The sequence below is a fragment of the Acomys russatus genome, chromosome 29, assembly GCF_903995435.1.
Source record: "Acomys russatus chromosome 29, mAcoRus1.1, whole genome shotgun sequence".
NCBI classification, from domain to species: domain Eukaryota; kingdom Metazoa; phylum Chordata; class Mammalia; order Rodentia; family Muridae; genus Acomys; species Acomys russatus.
Window position 1 is genome coordinate 40,496,321 of NC_067165.1, and position 19,662 is coordinate 40,515,982.

The following is a 19,662-nucleotide window of genomic DNA, read 5'->3' on the forward strand; positions in this document are numbered from 1 at the left end:
TCGCCTCCCTGAGTGCTGGGATCAAAGCTGTGCACCACCATGCCTGGCTCATACTTTTTTTCTTTAAAGACAGGATTTTGTTATATAACCCAGGCTAACCTGGAACTCTCTATGTAGACCAGGCCAGTGTCAAACTCAAGAGATCCGCCTGCCTTGTCCTCCTTGGGAGTTCTGGGATTAAGAGCGCACCACCCCCTCATTCCTTTCCATGAAAAGACGACTCACAGAAGACTCCTTCCGAATGGGCATCACCATTTATTGTAGTTTGTGTTGGGAACTGAACAGAGCACATTGTCTGTGGAGAAGAGGAGAAAGGAAAAGAAAGTATGTTTCCGAAGATATCATTTCTTTAAAACACTTTATGGTTTCAAATCCTTTTTCACCCCAAAGGAAGTTCAAGAATTCAAGTATGTTGCGTAGGGAGCGGCAATTCAAGGGCTTCTGCTCGCGTGCGCACCTGGGTGGTGGTCTTTATCTGGGCGTGTAAACAAGCAGGCAGATTTCCACATTTCTTGCATCCCTTTTTTTTTTTTTTTTTTTGCTTTGGTAAGGCCAAACCCCAAAAGGACACAGCATACAAATGAACCCAGTGTTCAGGAACTTATTTATCTTCAGACGATAATGGTATTAAGTTTGGAATTGTCACATAGGATTAAAAAACCAACAAAAAAACAAAACACAACCCTCACCTCCCCCCAAAGCCCACAAGTCTTGCGAGTCCTGATCTGCTTCAGCCATTCCGCTGTTGCACCTGCTCCTCAGAATCTTAACTGAGGGTTGGTGGAAGGACCAGGCCAACAGGGTTCTCTTCATTTTGCTTATAATAAAAAAATTCAAAAGGGCTATTTCAAAAGAAAAAAAACTGAAAATTCAAATTCTGAAAATATCTTACCTTTTTTATTAATCATGTCATCTAACACCAATTAAAAAAACAAGTATGTGAATATGATATAAAAATACGATCCCAAGATTAACACTTTGTCGCAGGCACAGTTATCTCACAGAATACATGTTTGGAGGGCCGGGAAGGTAGTCTGGTTTTGTTTCTCTTTAAAAAACCCACAGCAGTGCAAGTAGGGTGAGGAAGAGGGAAATTCTTTAGCAGCAAAATGTCCAAGTTCTCTAGTCACATCGGAAAAAAAAAAAAAAAAAACGAAAGAAAACGAAAGCTCAGGGGGATGCTGCTGCCCAGACCTACCCGCCATCACTAAAGACTTCTGTTGCCCCAGGTCATGACAGGTGAAGGACGCGCTTTTACTACACAAGCCATCGTAAAACTCGTCCCTCAAGCTTTTGACTGTCACTTAAATATATGTACAGGAATCAGACTCCTCTTCTCATCGTGTCCTCAGATCTCTACTGTTTGGTCACTCGGGGTGGGCTCTCGGTATCTGGCCGCAGCGCAGGTTGGAGCAGCAGCTTTGGCCTGGCCGGCTGGCGTGGCTGCTTCCAGCAGAGAAGTGCGGCAGGATGCTTAGTGGTCACTGCTCTGCTTCTCCCTCATCCAGGCTTGAATCTGCTCCTTCAGCTCTGGCACTGAGGGAGAAAAGACAAGATTAACGGACCAGATGGACAGGCTCTTCGGCTTGTCATTCTGTCTAAGTGGAAAGAAGAGGCCACTCCCTCCCTCTGCATGCTGAGGGCTGTAACCAACAGCCACGGCCAGGAAGACCCATACAGCAAAGGTGAGCTGAGTGCGCTGTGTCTTCTCCACAGAGCTTAAACTGGGTACTCCTGGACCCAATGTCCCCTTTGTGATGGTGCCGGGGACTGAACCTGGGGACTAACACATGTTAGGCAAGTGTTCTGTGGGTAGAGCTAGCCAACTTTTCTTTTTATTTGAGGTAGACTGGCCATGAACAGGCTCAGTCTCCGAGTTAGCTGGGACCATGTTCTGCCTCTCCCTCATGGTCTGGCTGCACTCACTGGCACTGGCGTCAGTGCTGCAAGGCAAGCTCAGCCTCCTACCTGGTTCCAGCATGCTCTCAGTCAGCGTTTGGCGGTTGAAGGGGTCGGTGGGGGAGTTCAGCAGATGTCGTAGGATGATAGAGCGGTCCATGATGGTGCCAGAGGGCAGTCTTACAGGGTCAGTCATCAGAGTGTCCATCAGAGGGTCTGTGGAGACACAGCAGAACAAACTAACAATGGTCGAGTCTGACTCTGAAGAAAAAAAACAAAGCACACTGTTCCCGCCAGTGAGACGCACAGGCAGAGGGAGGGGAGTGGAGCAGCCCCTCAGGTCCTTGCGTCCTGAGGGACAGCAGCACTTGATGAATGCATGTGCCTTGCCTTCTGTCACTGCTGCTGGGAGGAGAAAAGAGCAAAGACAGACAGCCAAGCAGCTGGCCCCTGGGACAGGACTCTTTGCCTTAGACCCCGGAATCCTTCCTTGTAACGGCACAGCTGCTTTTGAAGTCTCAGGGTTATCTGCTGAGACTGCACTAACGATGTTCAACCTTTTAATCTACAGTATGAGCTAAAATTTGTACACATAATTTTAGACAACTCCCAAGAAACAGTTACAACATGAGGTGTGGCCCTCTTGGAAAAGGTGTGGCCTTGAGGTTTCAAAACCTCTTGCCAGCCCAGTTAGGCTCTCCGTGGCTGCCTACTCGCATATCAGGATCTGAGCGTGAACACGCTAACTTGCCTCTGAACTCGTCTGGGGCATCGCTGTAGTCGATCTCTGCCCGCGCATTCTTGGCCACTATCTCTTCCACTTTCTCAGCAAGAAGCTTAAACTTCTCTATTGCAATGGTGGACTTGATTCCTGCCTTCCGCATCTTTGAAATGACTTCTTCAAACAGTTCCTTGCTGTAGGATCTCTGCAGACGAGAAAAGGTCATGTGAGGTGAGAATACACTTGAGAAGAAAAAAAGCTTTAGAAAATGTCCAGGTGCACTCCATCTGATCATTTGCTCCTAAAAATTGTAATTATACATTCTGTACTTCAGTCTTCCCCTACACACTGTACGTGTGCAAGTGTGTACTGGATACAGTTGCAAACACACAGAGAGACAGAATGACATGTCAACTGCCCAAGGTCATCTATGGCGAACGCTGCAGGACCCAGGCCAGGAAAAGAGGAATCTTTAGACTTTAGGAGTTAGCAAGAATTTATTTTAAAATTTAGCCACTAAAAGATCAGGAAATCAAGTTTATTCAGTCTTTGTGGGGCACTGTGCCCCGGGAGCCCATGAGACAAAATAAATTGCAGTTTTCTCACATAATGGTGAACACAGATAAAAAGCAATATACACGCCGTGGCCCCTTACTGTTCACACTGAGAGGGAGCTTTCCTTTATTCACTGTTCGCTCTCTAGGCTCACCTGAGCTAAGCTAAGCTGATACAGATAAAAATGGGTGCCCCTGGGGCCCCGACCACAGTTCCTAATCACACGGGGAAACCATAGAAGAGAGACCAAAAACAAGTCCATCATCAAGCAAACAAATGTCCTTGAAGTGGTGACGCCACCATCAATAGCTGTCTTTCCCTCCCTGGCCTGTAAGATTACACACCTGGGATGCAGCGATGACCCAGGAAGAAGCTGGGTGCCAGGCAACTGATGTCATCTTCCCTAGATGGCCTCCCTACCCCCAGAGCAAGAGCAACGGGCCAGCTAGACTGGCGCCCAGGAGCTTTCGCTCCACTGTGGGGCCTGTCCTGAGCCTACTGCTCATCCTGTAACCTGAACAGGACCCACACTCACACCTACACCACAGGCTCAGCTCACACCTGCGCTCCCTTCCAGGACTAAACTGAACCTCCTTAATTAGCCATTCTTCCTTCTTTCTTTGTAATGAGAGAGGATTTCAGTATGTAGCTCTGCTTCGCTTGGAAATTTGGATATAGAGCAGGCTGGCACTGAACTCCAAAATATCTACTTGCTCCTGCTCTCGAGTGCTTCATTTTAAAACTTCCATTTCTAAATAACTACACATGCTTGCTTCCTCTGCACATCCACCCTTAGACTCACAACTACAACTGTGATGCCAGCACTGGGAGGCAGCCGGCTCACACAAGTACCATGTCTCAAACAGTAAGAGAAACAACGAAAAGTATCAACATAAATGAACTATAGCACACGATAAGGCTACTAAATAAAAAAGGTAGTAAAAACAAAAACAAACAAAAAGAAAAGGTAGTGTGTGGCAGCACACACTGGTGATTCTAGCACTTGGGTTCAAAGCCAGCCTGTCTCAAAAAACTTAAGATAGTAGAAACATATATAGTTCTTGTATTTTAACATTATGAGTGACTGTTCACTCCAACTTAAGTGGCAAAGGCCCTAATGGTTGTAACTGTCATTCCCAGCCCTGAGGCAGAAGAGTGCCAGACTCTGCCCTACAAGAAAGGTCCCACCAATCCCTGAGCTCCCCCAAGCTCACAAATCTCCACCTCGGAAAGCTTTGCCCCCTTAAGAAATCCAAAAAAGCCCTGCCTACTGTTGAGTTCCCTGCTGTCTTCTCCCAGGAGCAGAGGAAGTCATCCTTGAATCTGTCCCTCCCTCCCAATGTAACTCTCTCATGGGAGAAGCCAAGAAGCTTTCAGAAACGAAGAAGTGGAGCAGGGCTGAGGCTCCTGAGCTCCTTAGCTCAGCCAGGGCTATCCTCCTGCAGGGATGCGACACCTCTGTTGAGGAGGCTTCTGCTAAGAGCTGTGTGGTTCCTGGGCTCCTGAGTCCCAGGATACCTTTCCATACAAGCTGGAAAGCCAACAATCCCTCCTGTGGATAGAGTCTGAGGAAGGATGACTTGTGGCATAAGGACCAACACACAGACTTTTGCACATTGGGCAGAGTGAGAACACGGGGGCAGGCTGGGACTGCTGGGCATACATTCTTCCTCTACCCCACACTGTGTGAGCTTGACTGAGCATGTCACTCAGCTCCTCTGTGCCCTACTGTCCTTATTGTAAAACTAAGAAATTAGGAGAAACTGTATCACAGAATTCTATGATTTTATTTTTTTTTGAGACAGGGTTTCTCTGTGTCATAGTCCTGGCTTTCCTGGACTCACTTTTATAGACCAGGCTGACCTTGAACTCACAGTGATCCACCTACTTCTGCCTCCCAAGTGCTGGGTTTAAACGCCCAGAGAATTCTATGATTTTTTAAAAAGATTTATTTATTTATTATGTATACAGTGCACACCGGCATGTCAGAAGAGGGCACCAGATCTCATTCTACATGGTTGTGAACCACCATGTGGTTGCTAGGAATTGAACTCAGGACCTTTGGAAGACCAGCCAGTGCTCTTAACCTCTGAGCCATCTCTCCAGCCTGAATTCTATGATTTTTAAATAAGTGAAAACACAAGAAGCCGTCAGAAGTGCAGCCTAGTAAATACGAGCCCCTTCTATGTGAGGCACTACTATGTTGAGGATTTGTCCCAGATGTTAGACATGGTGGCACACATCAATGTATTCAAAGAGATGGAGTTTGAGATAAAGAATTCACAGCCAGCCGAGGCTACATGAGACCCTAGCTCAAAAGTCCTGGGAAGAAGAGAGAAGAGGGAGCAGAGACCATGGAGGGAAGATGCCCTTTCATTTTCCTTTTAAAACCTTCTGGCTGGACTAAGGATTGAGCCTAGGGCTTCGCACATTTAGGAGCACATTAGGTGCTCCTGGCTACATTTTATTTTCAGAGATGGTCTTATTAAAGTCCAGATTAGCCTTGAACTTGTGCCCATCCTGTTTCAAACTTCCTGAGTATCGGGGATACAGGCCTGTGCCACCAGGCAGGAGAGTGGAGCCCCTTCCATGTGGAGAACAGTGTGTCCTGCACTGTGGAAGAATATAAGCTGATCTGATCCCCGAGGCTTTGGCTGGGCGGCCATGAATTCACGGCAGCTCTCAAGCAGGGCGTGCAGGAAGACCTGAATGTCCTGAGAAACACAAAGCACGCCGAGACCGAATCTATTTGAGTCTCAGGGATTAAGGGGCCAACTCTGCTCTTTTCTTCCAGGAAGTAGCAGCTCATCTCCTCCCAGGCCAGCTGTGCCCCTCTTCTGCTTCCTGGGCACTGCATTAACAACCTCTGCAACGGAAACTTAAAAAGTCCTTTTCCCCTGCCTTTGAAGTGAGAGAGATAAACTGCACAGGGTCTGCCGTGAAGGCGCAGACCGCAGATCCGAACTGCACGGCTCAGTGACAATGAATGACCGACCCCACTCAGCACGCACCTGGTCATCAGCGATGGCTTTAGCGAAGCGGGCACAGTCCAGCTGTAAGTAAATATCGGTCAGCTGGTCCAATAGCTTCTTTGGCTCAAAACCGTACTTCTCTGGGTTTTCAACTTTGAGGTCCCGGCACTTGGGTCCACACAGCTGCTGTAGGTTAAAGTTCAGCATGGCTGCCAACCGGGGACCGAGTTCCTAGGAAACGAAGGTAACAGGACAGTTCAAGCTGCTGGGAAAGCCAAGAACAGAAGCTCCCACCTCAGTGGAGGACTGGGAATCATTTAATCTTCAAAGAATCCCTTAAACATGCTGAGTAGCATAAGCTAAGGAAAGCTAGCATTATCTGAAAAGCCTTAAACGGAACGGTACAACTGCATATGAATGAATGCCCACAGAAAATAACATGCTTTTAATAATGCGCATCTCTCCAAATTCCCAAAGAAACAGGCAGAGGAAAATGGCTCCAATCCTGTCTCTCTGTAGTTAGCAGCATCATTTCATGCATTTTCCTTACAACCTTCAAAAAGCCCTTCAGTCAAGTATGTGTCATTCTTACTTACTTACTGAAAAGAGATACAAAAGAAGATGACAGGGCCCGGCATGGTGGCACACGCCTTTAATCCCAGCACTTGGGAGGCAGAGGCAGGTGGATTGCTGTGAGTTCGAGGCCAGCCTGGTCTACAAAGTGAGCCCAAGACAGCCAAGGCTATGCAGAGAAACCCTGTCTCGAAAAAAAAAAAAAAAAAAAAAAAAAAAAGAGTGATACTGGTCAACAGTTTTAAACCTGCTCAGTGTGGACTACCAGACAGAAAACAGGACAAAACAGCACGCCAGGCTCTGCAGGACAAACAGCACGCCAGGGTCTGTGGGACAACAGCGTCTGCTACAGCTGCGCAGACATAGCTTCTGAGCTCAAAGAAAAGCTGCTGTAGATCAGAGATTAAATACCAACCACTGCTTGGCAGTGATGGCACACACCTTTAACCTCAGCACTTGGGAGTCAAAGGCAGGCAGAGCTCTTTGAGTTCGAGGCCAGCTTGGTCTACAGATTGAGTCCAGGAGAGCCAAGACTACACAGAGAAACCCTGTTTCGAAAAACCAAAAATAGGGCTCAAGAGATGGCTCAGAGGTTAAGAGCACCAGCTGTTCTTCCAAAGGTCTCGAGTTTAATTCCCACCAACCACATGGTGGTTCACAACCATCTATAACGAGATATGGTGCCCTCTTCTGGGTGTGCAGGCAGATCATACATAATAAATAAATCTTAAAAAAAAAAAAGAAAAAAAGAAAAACCAAAAATAAATAAATAAATACCAGCCAACAGAAAAACTCCAGAAAGAATGGGGTTCTCATGATGTGGTTCGGTTTACATCAACCTGGTGCACACAGTACTACAGAACTTCTGGTGGAAAGCACAGGTATAGTACAATGTGGGGGAGTTGGGGCTCGGGGGTGCTATAGAAGTGCCTAAGCCAGCGAGGAAAGAAGGTAGGCATGGAAGCTGAAGAGATGGCACAGTCCAAATGTGTTATGTAAACAGAAAGAAAGCCATCTTGAAGTGAGTAGTTTAGACTACACAGTAAGGGGCTTTGTTTCAGTCCGGTGGGGACCATGTGAATGTTTATCCACTGATACAACTGAGAACAAAATCTGAACTTTGCTCACTGGTTGCAGTGGTTAAAGTGAACATGTGCTGAGCTGCAAGCGCTGTACACGGCACCCCCACAGAGCACCCCAGCTCCTACTCACTGGCCTGAGAAACCTCACTGGTTGCAATAGTTAAAATAAACACGTGCTGAGTTATAAGCACTGGACGTGGCACCCCACAGAGTACCCCAGCTTCTACTCACTGGCCTGAGGAACGGTTTCTGGACTTGCTTGGTGAGGAGATGGAACATGTCAACGGTTTCAGTTGCCAGCGCGAGATAAGAACGGGAAACACGCTCATCCTGAGCAAGCTGAGACTGCCGAGCCTGCTGCTGATCCTAGGAAACATCAAACAGTTGCCAAAGAAATCTCAGTACCAGCCGTCTACTCAGAATGTTGCCAAGCGCAAAGGAATAAGATGCCAGCTTACAACTGCAGAGGGTGATAAGGCCAACGTGCTGTGCGAAGGAGATAACGGCCATACCAGCACACTGTCCAGTCAGCCTCCGCTGTTCCTTCCAGGACATGTAGTCTGCTGGCCTGGTGCACGCTAAGTACAGGCTGTACCAGTGACCTCCACCCCTGCCCTGGCCCACGAGTGACCTCTCATGAGCATCAGTTTTCTCAGCCACATCTGTTCCGGGGAGGATGACTTAGACCAGCCCATTCTCAACCTTGCCTAATGCTGACGCCCTTAAACACAGTTCCTACTGCGTGGTAGTCCCCCAACCACAAAGTTACTTTCAATTCTACTTCATAACTGGAATTTTGCCACTATTATGGATAGACTAACATAATGCCTGATGCACACACGCGAGCTACAGAGAGGGGTTCATTCCCCTTAAAAACAGCTTTCATTTAAGTCATCAGCATTTTTTTAAAAAAAAATATGAGACGAGGGTAGGAGAGATGGCTCAGTGGTTAGAGTACTTGCTGCTCTTGCAGAGGACCCCAGTTTAATTCCTGACACTCACATGGTAGCTTACAACACCTGTTAACTGTTTTTCCAAGGGATTTGAGGCCCTCTTCTGGCCTCCAAAGGCACCAAGCGTGCATGTGGTGTGTGTTTGCACACACAGGCAAGCACCCTTACGTATTCATGCCTACAGATGGTTACGTTTTGAATTGTGAATACACACACACACATCCCATACAATGGTCAGCACACTTGCCTATAGCACCAACCCTTTCAGTTTTGCCATAGATGAGAAATGAGACAATGAATGGAGTTTGACTCATGGGGACAATGAGCAGCGCACCGAAGGCTCTGCACCCACTCAACAGCTGCGATGGTCTCCGGCAGCACAGACCAGCCACCAACAAGCTACACAGCTAACGGGGACTTTACCTTCTGACAATGCTCTCACTACTCTACCATCCACTCAGTTTATCAGACTGTGTGTGTGTGTGTGTGTGTGTGTGTGTGTGTGTGTGTGTGTGTGTGTGTGTGTGTGTGCATGCTGTCATACATGCAGGAATGCATGTCAAGGCCAGAGTGAAAGCTTAGGTCTCATTCTCGGGTACCCCACGCCCCCTTTTTAATAGTTTCTCTCACTGGCCTACAACTTGCCAAGTAGACAAGGCCAACAGAGCAGCAAACCTGAAGGACCCCACCGTCTCCACCTCTGCAGCGATGTGCCACCACACGCAGCTTCAGGACCTCCCCAATATTACCCCCTGCCCCGAGTTGGGGGCAAACAGCTGGAATGGCTGTTACAGCCCAGTGAATACTCTTCTGGCTGATGCTACAATCCGTGCCTGGTAGAGACTCCGCAGTGAGGCTGGGGAGCTGCCCACTTCCCCAGGGATAAGAATGAGCCTTATTGAGAGAGAGTGCACCAGGAAGAAAACAGGAACAGACAGGCCTCAGTGGACTCAGGGTTAGTCTGAGTATCTCATCCTTCATTTGCAGATACTTTGTAGGCTGAGTCTGCAGCAAGGTGGACAGACAGACAGAGACTATGAAGGGGACCCGGAAAGAGGAAAGAAAAAAAAAAAAGTTTATTCTGTAACCAGCTAGAGGCCAGGAAACTCTAATACAACTGATTAAACAAGATGTCTACAGACAGTAGTGCTGCAGACAAAAGACATCTCAAGATGTTAGAACAACAAGCTATTCTTGCTTAGGGCCAGAATGTGGGTGGCCTTGAGTTTAACTGTGTTTACACTCCTCTCTCACCCCAAAGTCTAAGCAGGGGATCTCACAAAACCACCTCACAATTACATTTACCCAAGAAAATTCTTTTAAGATGAGAAATAAGCAAACCAGTTCTCATATGTACATACGCATGTGTGTGTGTGCATATTAATTTATTTATTGATTTAATGTGTATGAGTGTTTTGCCTGCGTGTATGTCCAAGTGCCCTGTACATGCCTGGTACCCAAGGAGGCCAGAAGTGAACGTAAGATGCCCTGACTCTGGAGTTACAGCTGTAAGCTGTCATGTGGGTGCTGGGGATAGAACCTGACTCCTCTCTCTAGCTCCTTCTTCCCAAGTTTTTATTTAAAATTTAAACATTCAAATTTATTCTTTGCAAATTACTGCACTGTAACTTAAGGCACAGAAACACACACACACACACATTCAATCTCCATTTTAAAAGCATTTAAGGTCAAAGGCTAGCCTCATAACCCAAACATAAACATCTAAGACAGAACCTCTCTCAAAATGCTCGAGCTTAAATCTAAAGCCCTAACTTTGCTTCTCAGTTGCTGGTCTTGAATTCTTGCCTGCAAAGTACCCAAGGATCTGGCTCCCCCTCCTGCTAACACAAGTAAGTCTCTGACAGAACAGACCATCTAGGCTGATGGAGGCTATGCTGAGCTGCATCTCCCCACTTCCATCACACTCAAACACAGCAACAGCTTAGAGAGGCTTCCAACTCTTGGAATTTAGGGAGATTTTGCTTAATAACCCAACACACCCCTTGAACAGACAGACATGCAGGAAGGGTGACAGTGATGGCAAAGAACTAGGGAGGCTTTGGGGAGAGAAGAGTAATGTCGGAAAAGTGATTGTGTGTGTGTGTGTGTGTGTGTGTGTGCGCGCGCGCGCGCGCGCGCGTGTGTAAAACCCAGCTGGTTTAAACTCTGAAACAGCACTGCAGGTAGAGGGGACAGCAGATGTAAAGAGGAAGTGTGAAGGGAGCTCGAGTGGAGGGGAGGGTGTCAGGAGACAGGGGTAGACAAGTGTACATTCCTGTAGGATACACTGAGCTGAGTGAGGAGGGGACCCCTTTGCTTTGCTGTGTGCACTGGCAAGGGTGGCGGCTGGGAGACCAAGAGTGCAGCGTGCTGCTGCAATACTGCGGGCAACACAGAACGGTGACCTGGAAGTAGTAGCCAAGAGGCTCCACACCCCCCTACTGACCGGCCTGCCTCCATATCCTGAGTACTACAATTACAGGGGTACACACCCACATCCAGTGAATAGGGTACTAAGGACTGAGCCTAGAGCATGCTGGGCAAGCACTCCACCAGTGAACTAAAAGCTTTAGCGCAGGGATAGAAAAGACAGTCTCCAGATGGGGGAGGGGCATAGAATGACCAAGGGCAACCCAGGGAATTGGAAGAATGATGGTGACTCAGAGAGAAGGCTTAAAGGACAACCTGGAAAAACCAGGATCGAGGCAGTTATGGGACAGCCAAAAGGCAAAGCAAGCCCACAGTGCTTGCTGGTTTGTAGGCAGGAGTGCTCTAAGCAGTAAGCTATATTTTGCAGTCTTTAAAATACAGATATTTAAAGCCTTGGAACAGATGAGCTCACCTGGCATTAGGGAATGTGCGGCAGTGTGCTTGGCTGTGTGAGGAGCAGGGTTGGGGGTGGAGGGGTGGGGACAACAGAGATGGGACAACGCTGACAGACGGGAATGACACATCACTGTTAAATGGACAGTGTCAGACAGCTTCCTATAGAGATATGCTTCAGCATCCTGCTCCTGCCTCACCGAGAAGCTACCCAGGGGCAAGGGTGGGGAAAGCTTAGAGCAGAGAAGAGATCTGGAGCTACCACTGCTTGGAGGCTGCGGAATGAGGAGTGGAAAACAGCCAGCAACCCTAAGGTCAAGGGTCAAGGAAAAGTCGTTTGTGAATAGACACCTTAGGACAATTTGTGCCTTAAAAAATCCATTAAGAGAAGAATCAATAGTATTTGTCTCAAGTAAATGCATCAGCTGTGACTAGGAGAACAGGCTTCAGGCCCAGAACTTCGAAGAGACTGGCCGGTCTAAACATGGGAAAGCTTACACGGCTCAAGAGGCAGGGACAGAATAGGGTGGGGCTGTGCAGGAGGCTGGATGGGGGCAGCCAGCCATGTGACAGGGTTTGGACAGAGCAGGGAATACTCTACCTCAGACTAATGAAATGCTGTCTGCCTCAGGCTGATGAGCTATGCACCTTCAGGCCACCGCCACCTTTCGGTGTCCCTGCAGGTCAGGCATTCTCTCCCAAGTATGGGTGAGGGAACATTTCAGACACCAAAGTGAGGAGGCCCAGCCCACCTTGGATAGAACAGCTGAGGCTCCTTTGGCTTTGTCTGGACATGCGTGTTCCTCAGAATGCAGACTGACTGGAGGCTAAGGCTACAAGAAGCCCCTCCAGCCACACTAGGGCAGCAGGCCTGGGCAGACTCTATCCCGGGAGAGGGGATCAAAACAGCTGAACAGATCCAGGGCCATGGGTAGTAGAGACACAGTGGGAGAAAAACATGATCCAGTGGAAAAACTGCATTATCTCAACAACAGAGACAAGAGCTGTGGGGACATGGATACAGGGGGGCCAGGCATCCGTGGGCCCCAAGGCAGAACCCTGATGAAGGAACAAGATATGCAATTTTCATTAAAGCTGCAGGAATACTTGTGATGAAAATCTTCCCTAAACTGAGCTGGGTAGCACACACTTTAATACTAGCAATTAGAGGGCAGAGGCAAGCTGGTCTCTGCAAGTTCCAGGCCAGCCAGCATCACACAGGGATGAAACTCTGCCTTAAAGGTTTCCTTAACCCTTCAGGGACCTACAGTGAAGACACTTGTGACTCCACAACAGTGCACTGTGAGCTCAGTGATCACCCCCAGGTCTCCCCATGGGGGCAGAACCCTGTGGAGCTTGGCAATTAGGCCTTTTTTTATAATCAAAACCAAATGTGAAAACCAAGATCAACAGGAAAGAAGAAGCCTTGACAGGACACATAGTGACTCTCAGCCGGCTACAGAGGCCATGTGAGCAAACCCAGTTCTTGCCCAGCAGACAGATGCCCAGAGAATTATTTCCTGGCTACCACACAAGTCATAAGGCATACTATAGATAATTAAACATTCCTCTAAACAGCCCTTTAAATTTAAAGGCAGAGGAAGTGTCCAAGACGAATTTGAAAGGTTTCTCATTTCTTTAAGTCAAGGTATTATTTTAAAGACATTTTGGTGACCATTTTAGACTCCAGGGCCTCCTCACATGGTAAGCTCATGCTCCGCTACTGAAGCTCACCTCCACCCTTCGATATTATATAGATGTGTGTAAAATTTGCTTTTATTTATATGTTTGTGTGCTTGTGTGAACTCATGTGCATTACATGTGTGCATTACACATGTGTGGGAGTCCCATGAGGCCAGAAGGCAACAGACCATCTGAACTGACAGGCAGTTGTGAGCTGCCTGATGTGGGTGCTGGGAACTGAACCCAGACCTTTGGAGAGCAGTTAAGTGCTCTAAGTGATGAGCCATCTCTCCAGTTCTCAACCCCAGACTGCTTTGGATAATGAGAATCTGGGGAGGCCTGACAGCCAGCCTGAGTATAGTAAGGACGCAGAGTGTAAACTGTTTCTCCCAGGGGCTTGGGGCCCACTGAGGACCTTAAGCATGCTATGCAAGCACTCGACCACTGAGCCAACCCTCTGCCCCAATTCTCGGCTTAGGATAAAAACCTCTCAGAAGTTGTCTCCTGTTTCCAACCTGAAATGCTACTTTACGGAAGCCTAAGGTAGGAAAGGCCCTAGGCAGTGTCTGCAAAGCTGTGGCACCAGGCCGCCCTCACCCCCCGGCCGCCCTCCCCCCCCCCCCCCCCCCCCCCCCAGCCACCCTCACCCCCAAGGCCGCCCTCACCCGAGGCAGCTGCTCCCACTGCTCCTTGTTCTTCATCTCCTCCTGCACTTCGTGGATCCGCTTCAGCGACTCCAGACTTTCATCCAGTAAAAAGGTCGTGTCATTTATCAGCATATTGATATAGCGAACGAACTGCTTTCCAGAACTGAAAGGGCAACAGACAGGGTTTGGTAAAACATGGCTGGTCACAGAGAATGTGAGCCTACCACCAGACTACCTGTGAGACTGCAAATCTCGGCACAAATGACAAACACTAGAATTAGGGACTATGAAATCAACCCTCTCCTTAGATCTTGTTATTCTTTTGAATTGGTTTGTTTTGAGAAAGGTCTTTGTAGCCTAAGCTGATGTCTCAACTACTTTCCTGCCTCAGCCTCATAGGGCCAGGAGAACAGGAGCCACCCATCTCCAGCTGTGCTCTTCTTTACTGTTCCCGGTGAGAAGCTCACTCTAGTGGCATGCTGAACCAACCCTGTATGGCTGGTATGAGCCAATCACTAAATATTCCAGAATTTTCTGAGCTGATTTCCTTAGCAGTATATATTTGGCAACAATTTACATGGCTAAAATTCCTGAAATGCCTCCACTGGAGAGGTTCACAGCACAGCAGTGGCTAGCCCACTCAGGGCTTCTAAGTAGAGGAAACACTTCAGGCTGGAAAGGGAGCAGCTCCAAGAATTACCCAAACACAGCAGACAAGAGACTACCTTATCACAAAGACACACTCAAGGAAAATTGGTCCTGTAATGAAGGAAGGAACTCATTCCATAGACCCAAAGCTCGTGTCTGAGGAGACCCTGGCGACCACGCTGTACTAAGGGACTTACAGGTGAACTATTGAATTCTGAAACTGACAGGCTTGTGGCAAAAAGAGAAGGGCCTCTGAAGACCCACCACGTGTACTTAGGGGTACAAAGCCCACGCTGGGATGAGAGGGTCCTGTGAACAAGAAGGCCTTGGTCTCAGGAACGTGGGGACACCAGGACATTCATTCCCAAAAGTACTGTGGACAGACACAGCTCATGCTGGGGGCCTGTCTGGAACCTAACGGACAGCAGTTTCATTTATCTGAAGAAGCTATCTGGTAACAGGCCAAGCTGTTGGCAATACTGACTAGAAATTCAGTGAACACAGGACAGGTAGACTTGACCAAAGTCTGACATGGATGGGACAAAACTTCTTCAAGAGGTCAATGTTTAAACTCATCTTTCTTCTTTGAAGTATTTGCAAATAATTTAGAGAAACTGCTACTCACCAGGCTTTGCAGGCCCTGCAATTTCAAGGTGGCAACATGGAGACTTACTAATATGGCTTGGAACATGCATGCATAACAAAAGAGCGGTGAGTGGCAACCTTAACCTAAGTGCTTCTAAATCTCATGTTTTCTTAATATCTCTGAGTCAATCAGTAACTTCATTTAACAGCATATAATTCAGAGAAAACAAAAAAATCACTTCGTAGAGTGAGCAGACAGTTACACAGATGGCCACACCAAGCAGTACCTTGTGGCTTCTTGCAGGAGGCTGAAACCAAGAAAACATTCACAGGAATCTGCTGGGAAAGCCTTCAGCAGCCTCCTACCTGTGATTTGCCGGACAGCTAGCTGTGCAATCAGGGCCCCAGTACTCACTTGAACTCCTCCATGAAGGTGCCATGGTGAGCTATGTTTTGCCAAAGGCTTTTAAAAATAGTGCTAATGTGATAGCGAATTGTGAACTTGTCATAGAACTCGCTGGTGGCTCCAGTATGCTCGACATCTAAGGAAGAAAAACAAGGAGTCAGACAGGGCCTTTCTGACCATCCAGGTGCAGTTACCACTGTAACAGTGATCGGCTAAGAGAGAGCTGGTAAAATGCTACCGATATCTCATATGGAAGGCAATTATGACTTTATTATTATTATTATTATTATTATTATTATTATTTTTTTTTTTTTTTTTAAAGATTGGATGTCACTACATAGCCCTGGACAGCCTAGAAGTCACAGAGAGTCACTTGCCTCTGCCTCCCAGAGTGCAGCAATTAAAGTGAACATCTCCCTCATTTTAAAGGCTGAAGTTTCATGATAAAAGTCTGGATTGGGGGTGAGGTGGGTGGGCTAGAGAGATGCTCAGGTTAAGAGCACTGTCTGTTCTTCCAAAGGTCCTGAGTTCAATTCCCAGCAACCACATGGTAGCTCACACCCATCTATAATGAGATCTGGTGCCCTCTTCTGGTGTGCAGGCACACATGCAGACAGAATCCTGAACAAATAATAAATCTTTAAAAAATAAACAAGTCTGAAATAGTAGCCTGGCATGGTGGTGCACGCCTTTAATCTCTGCACTTGGGAGGCAGAGGCAGGTGGATTGCTGTGAGTTCGAGGTCAGCCTGGTCTACAAAGTAAGTCTAGGACAGTCAAGGCTACACAGAGAAACCCTGTCTCGGACTCCGCCCCCCTCCCCCCAAAAAAGACGAAGACTGGATGGAGGCAAGGATTCGGGAGAATGGGCACACTGTACACCTGGAAGAACAGTGACAATCTCTGGGGAAGACAATTTGGTAGCAGGTGTGGTAGCTCATGACGTGATGGTGGCACTGAGGCAGGAAGATCAGACGCTCAAGGCCAGGCTCTGCTATACAGCAATCTGGAGGCCAGCCTGGGTGGGAGAGACCATGTCTCAACTGTGCCAAGCCTCCCCTTAACAATTCAGAGTAAGCTTTCCACTGGCCTACCAGTTCTACTTAAGACTGATTTCCAAGCATGACCAACAAAATATTTCATTTATTTAACTTTATAGTACTGGGAATTGAATCCAGGGCCTTGATATGCTAGGCAACAGCTCTAGCACCACACGGAAGTATTGTTTTTGACTAGGAAAAAAAAATAATTCAAATATCTAAGAGACACTATGGAAGTGTGTATTATACCATTAGCTGATTAAATAGGGCGGCAGTGGTGCACACCTTAATCTCAGCACCCTAGAGGCAGAGGCAAGCAAATACTGTGAGTTTAAGGCCAGCCTGGTCTACAAAAGACAGCCAGGGCTATCACACAGAGAAACTTTGTCTCAAAATACAAAAACAAAACAAAGCAAACGAGCAAAAAGGCTAAGAAATTCCTAGCTCTAGGTGCAGTGGTGCAGGCCTAATTTAATTCTAGCATCAGGAGGCAGAGGCAGGAGGACCTCTTTGAGTTCAAGCCCTGCCTGGTCTACAAAGCCAGTTTCAGGACAGCTAGGACTGTTATACAGAGAAACCCTGTCTCAAAAAAACCAACCAACCAACCAACCAAACAAGAAAGCCCTAGCATGCTAAGATCTGAGAGTATTTATGTATACTTATTAGCTGACTCTTTGGATGAACTAAGTGACATTTTATTATGTAAACATGTGAGCAAAGGTGTCAGCAATGACTCAAGCAAAGCTTGCAAAAGACAGAAAACTGGAGCCAGCACAGCGAAACTGTCATCTAAGGCCGCTCCATTCTGGGCAGCATCCCAAACACACTCAAGCTGAGCTGCTACTGTTAGCTCACTGCCCTCCACCCCCCCCCCCCATCTCTCAATCCTTCTGTTTTATTTCCTTCAAAATCATACCTGCCCAGGTTCCAATCCCCTTGAATTGATTTGTGCTAACCTCACAAGCCTCCCTCTCTCCTGGGACTCAGTCTGCAGACAATGCTGACCTCTGCCACCCAAATGCTGGGACTAAAGGTGTGTGCCACCTCTGCCCGGCTTGAACCAAGATGGTGTGTGAGTACTTCCTATGCTCTGTGGCCTGAGAGGAGCTGGCTCCTGCAATCTAGGGGCAGACCTGTGGGAGAAGCGTTGCTGTGGGACCCACGGAAGAGCAGCAGTGCAGCAGCACCCTTGTCCTAGGGCCCAGCTGTTGGGCATCTGCCATGCACCAGCCATTAACCTTTAGCAAGCGCCTTGACCTGTCTAAGCTCAAGTTTCTTCATGTATAAACTGCAAGTATTTATAGGACCTACCTTTGCGACAGCTATGTGGATCAAGTGAACAGTGACCATAAGTCTATGAACTATTATTAGGAAAGATATCATCTGTCCGTGACTATGGAGGGACTCGGGCCAGAGGGCATGCTGCTCCATGACAAAGGAGAAGAGCAAATGACACCTGCCCATATGCTTTTCAAGTGTGTTAGCGCGCTCGTGTCGTGTCCCCCCCCCCCCCCCCCCGCCATTTATCATGAAGCTATAATAACAGGCCCAGACCATCAACTGAATACTACTTACATTAACAAAAATTTATTTTTAGTATTAATACTTCTGTGGAATGTGGCTATTGGCATTTTCTATACATTTTTTTTTCTATTTGAGAAGGGGGTGGGTGGTGGGTGGGTGGGTGTGTATGTATTCCTGATTGGCCTTGAACTCTTTATGTCGAGCAGGGTGGCCTCCATCTTTCTTTCTTTCTTTCTTTTTTTTAATATTTATTTATTTAGTATACAGTGTTCTGCCTGCATGTAACACCTGCAGGCCAGAATTGGGCACCAGATTTCATTGTAGATGGTTGTGAGCCACCATCTGGTTGCTGGGAATTGAACTCAGGACCTTTGGAAGAGCAGGCAGCGCTCTTAACCTCTGAGCCATCTCTCCAGCCCCATGGCCTCCATCTTTCAATGTGCAATATACTATACAGTTCCCTGTCCTGAATACATATAAGGCATCATTTGTACCTAAATATCCTGATCTCATTCAGACCATGGCTATGAGATCAAAGGACTCCCATCCCCAAAACGTGCATCAGTGCCCTGGCCTGTCTCCAAAGAAGGGGTGTTAACAAAGTATCCAAGCCAGCAGTGCCTACTTTATAGACCTAAGAAAACAGAGCAGGCAGAGGAAGAAACTTACCAGATGTAACAAAGGGGCAGACTCTGAGAGCTCCTTAGAAACTGGAAGCAATGGCTTGCCCCGAGTCAGACAGACAGAGGACAACTACTGTCCAGGAACACTGGGAATCCTCAGACAGGCCGCCCCTGTGAACAGCAAGGGGCTGTGCTTTCTGTAGAGCACAGTGAAGTCTACTAACTGAGTGGCCGGAATGGGCACGCACCGAGGGGCTCACAAACCGGGGCCTTCTATAGCAGCCTCGCACCTTTGTTAGGAGACAGATCAATGTGGAACACCACCTCCTCCGTGAAGCACATTCATTTCCAAGTGTAACTGAGCACAGGGCACAGCACCCAGCAGATACCAGGAGCTCAGTTAAGTATGATAGCTCATGAGGGGAGATTCCCAAGGACCCCAGAAGAGCCATTTCACTGGCTTGGGTGAGAGCCAATAAATCTCTTTTTGTTTTGTTTTGTTTTTCAAGACAGTTTCTCTGTGTAGTCCTGGATCTTGCTCTATACACCAGGCTGGCCTCGAACTTACAGAGACCTACCTCCTCTGCCTCCCCAGTGCTGTTCTGTTGTCTGATTTGAGTAGCTTAAAGCTGGCCTCAAACTTGCTGTGGAACTCAAGGATGACCTTGAACATTTATAACAAACTCCCTATTTAACAGCCTTTAAAACTCTATATACCAAATGCTGCAAATTCAAGGGCAAATGAACCACATAGTTTTACTCAGATGAAAACACCAGCTTGGGTGAACCACAGAGTCTGCTAACCCATTGGAAGCCAGAGTGAGTTCTCAGATGCTCAGGAAATAGGCATGCAGCAGCTCATGCTGAGCTGGAGCTAGTAAGTGATTTGCGTAAGCGGATGCTGGAGCCTAGATGGCAGGATTAGTTAT

The 19,662-nt window shown here is 47.6% G+C and overlaps 1 protein-coding gene across 1 annotated transcript in view; it reads right to left on the reverse strand.

The window, feature by feature from the left end:
- Nucleotides 1-1,259: 1,259 nt before the first annotated feature.
- Nucleotides 1,260-19,662, reverse strand: part of Ube4b (ubiquitination factor E4B) — a 102,757-nt gene continuing 84,354 nt past the window's right edge. Inside the window, exons 23-29 of the mRNA XM_051172192.1 lie at nucleotides 15,557-15,683; nucleotides 13,927-14,071; nucleotides 8,034-8,168; nucleotides 6,187-6,378; nucleotides 2,651-2,825; nucleotides 1,969-2,115; nucleotides 1,260-1,536 (exon numbers count right to left, since the gene is read on the reverse strand). Of these exons, the coding sequence (XP_051028149.1) occupies nucleotides 1,475-1,536; nucleotides 1,969-2,115; nucleotides 2,651-2,825; nucleotides 6,187-6,378; nucleotides 8,034-8,168; nucleotides 13,927-14,071; nucleotides 15,557-15,683 (983 nt within the window). The 3' untranslated portion in view covers nucleotides 1,260-1,474. The remainder of the gene's footprint in view (nucleotides 1,537-1,968; nucleotides 2,116-2,650; nucleotides 2,826-6,186; nucleotides 6,379-8,033; nucleotides 8,169-13,926; nucleotides 14,072-15,556; nucleotides 15,684-19,662) is intronic.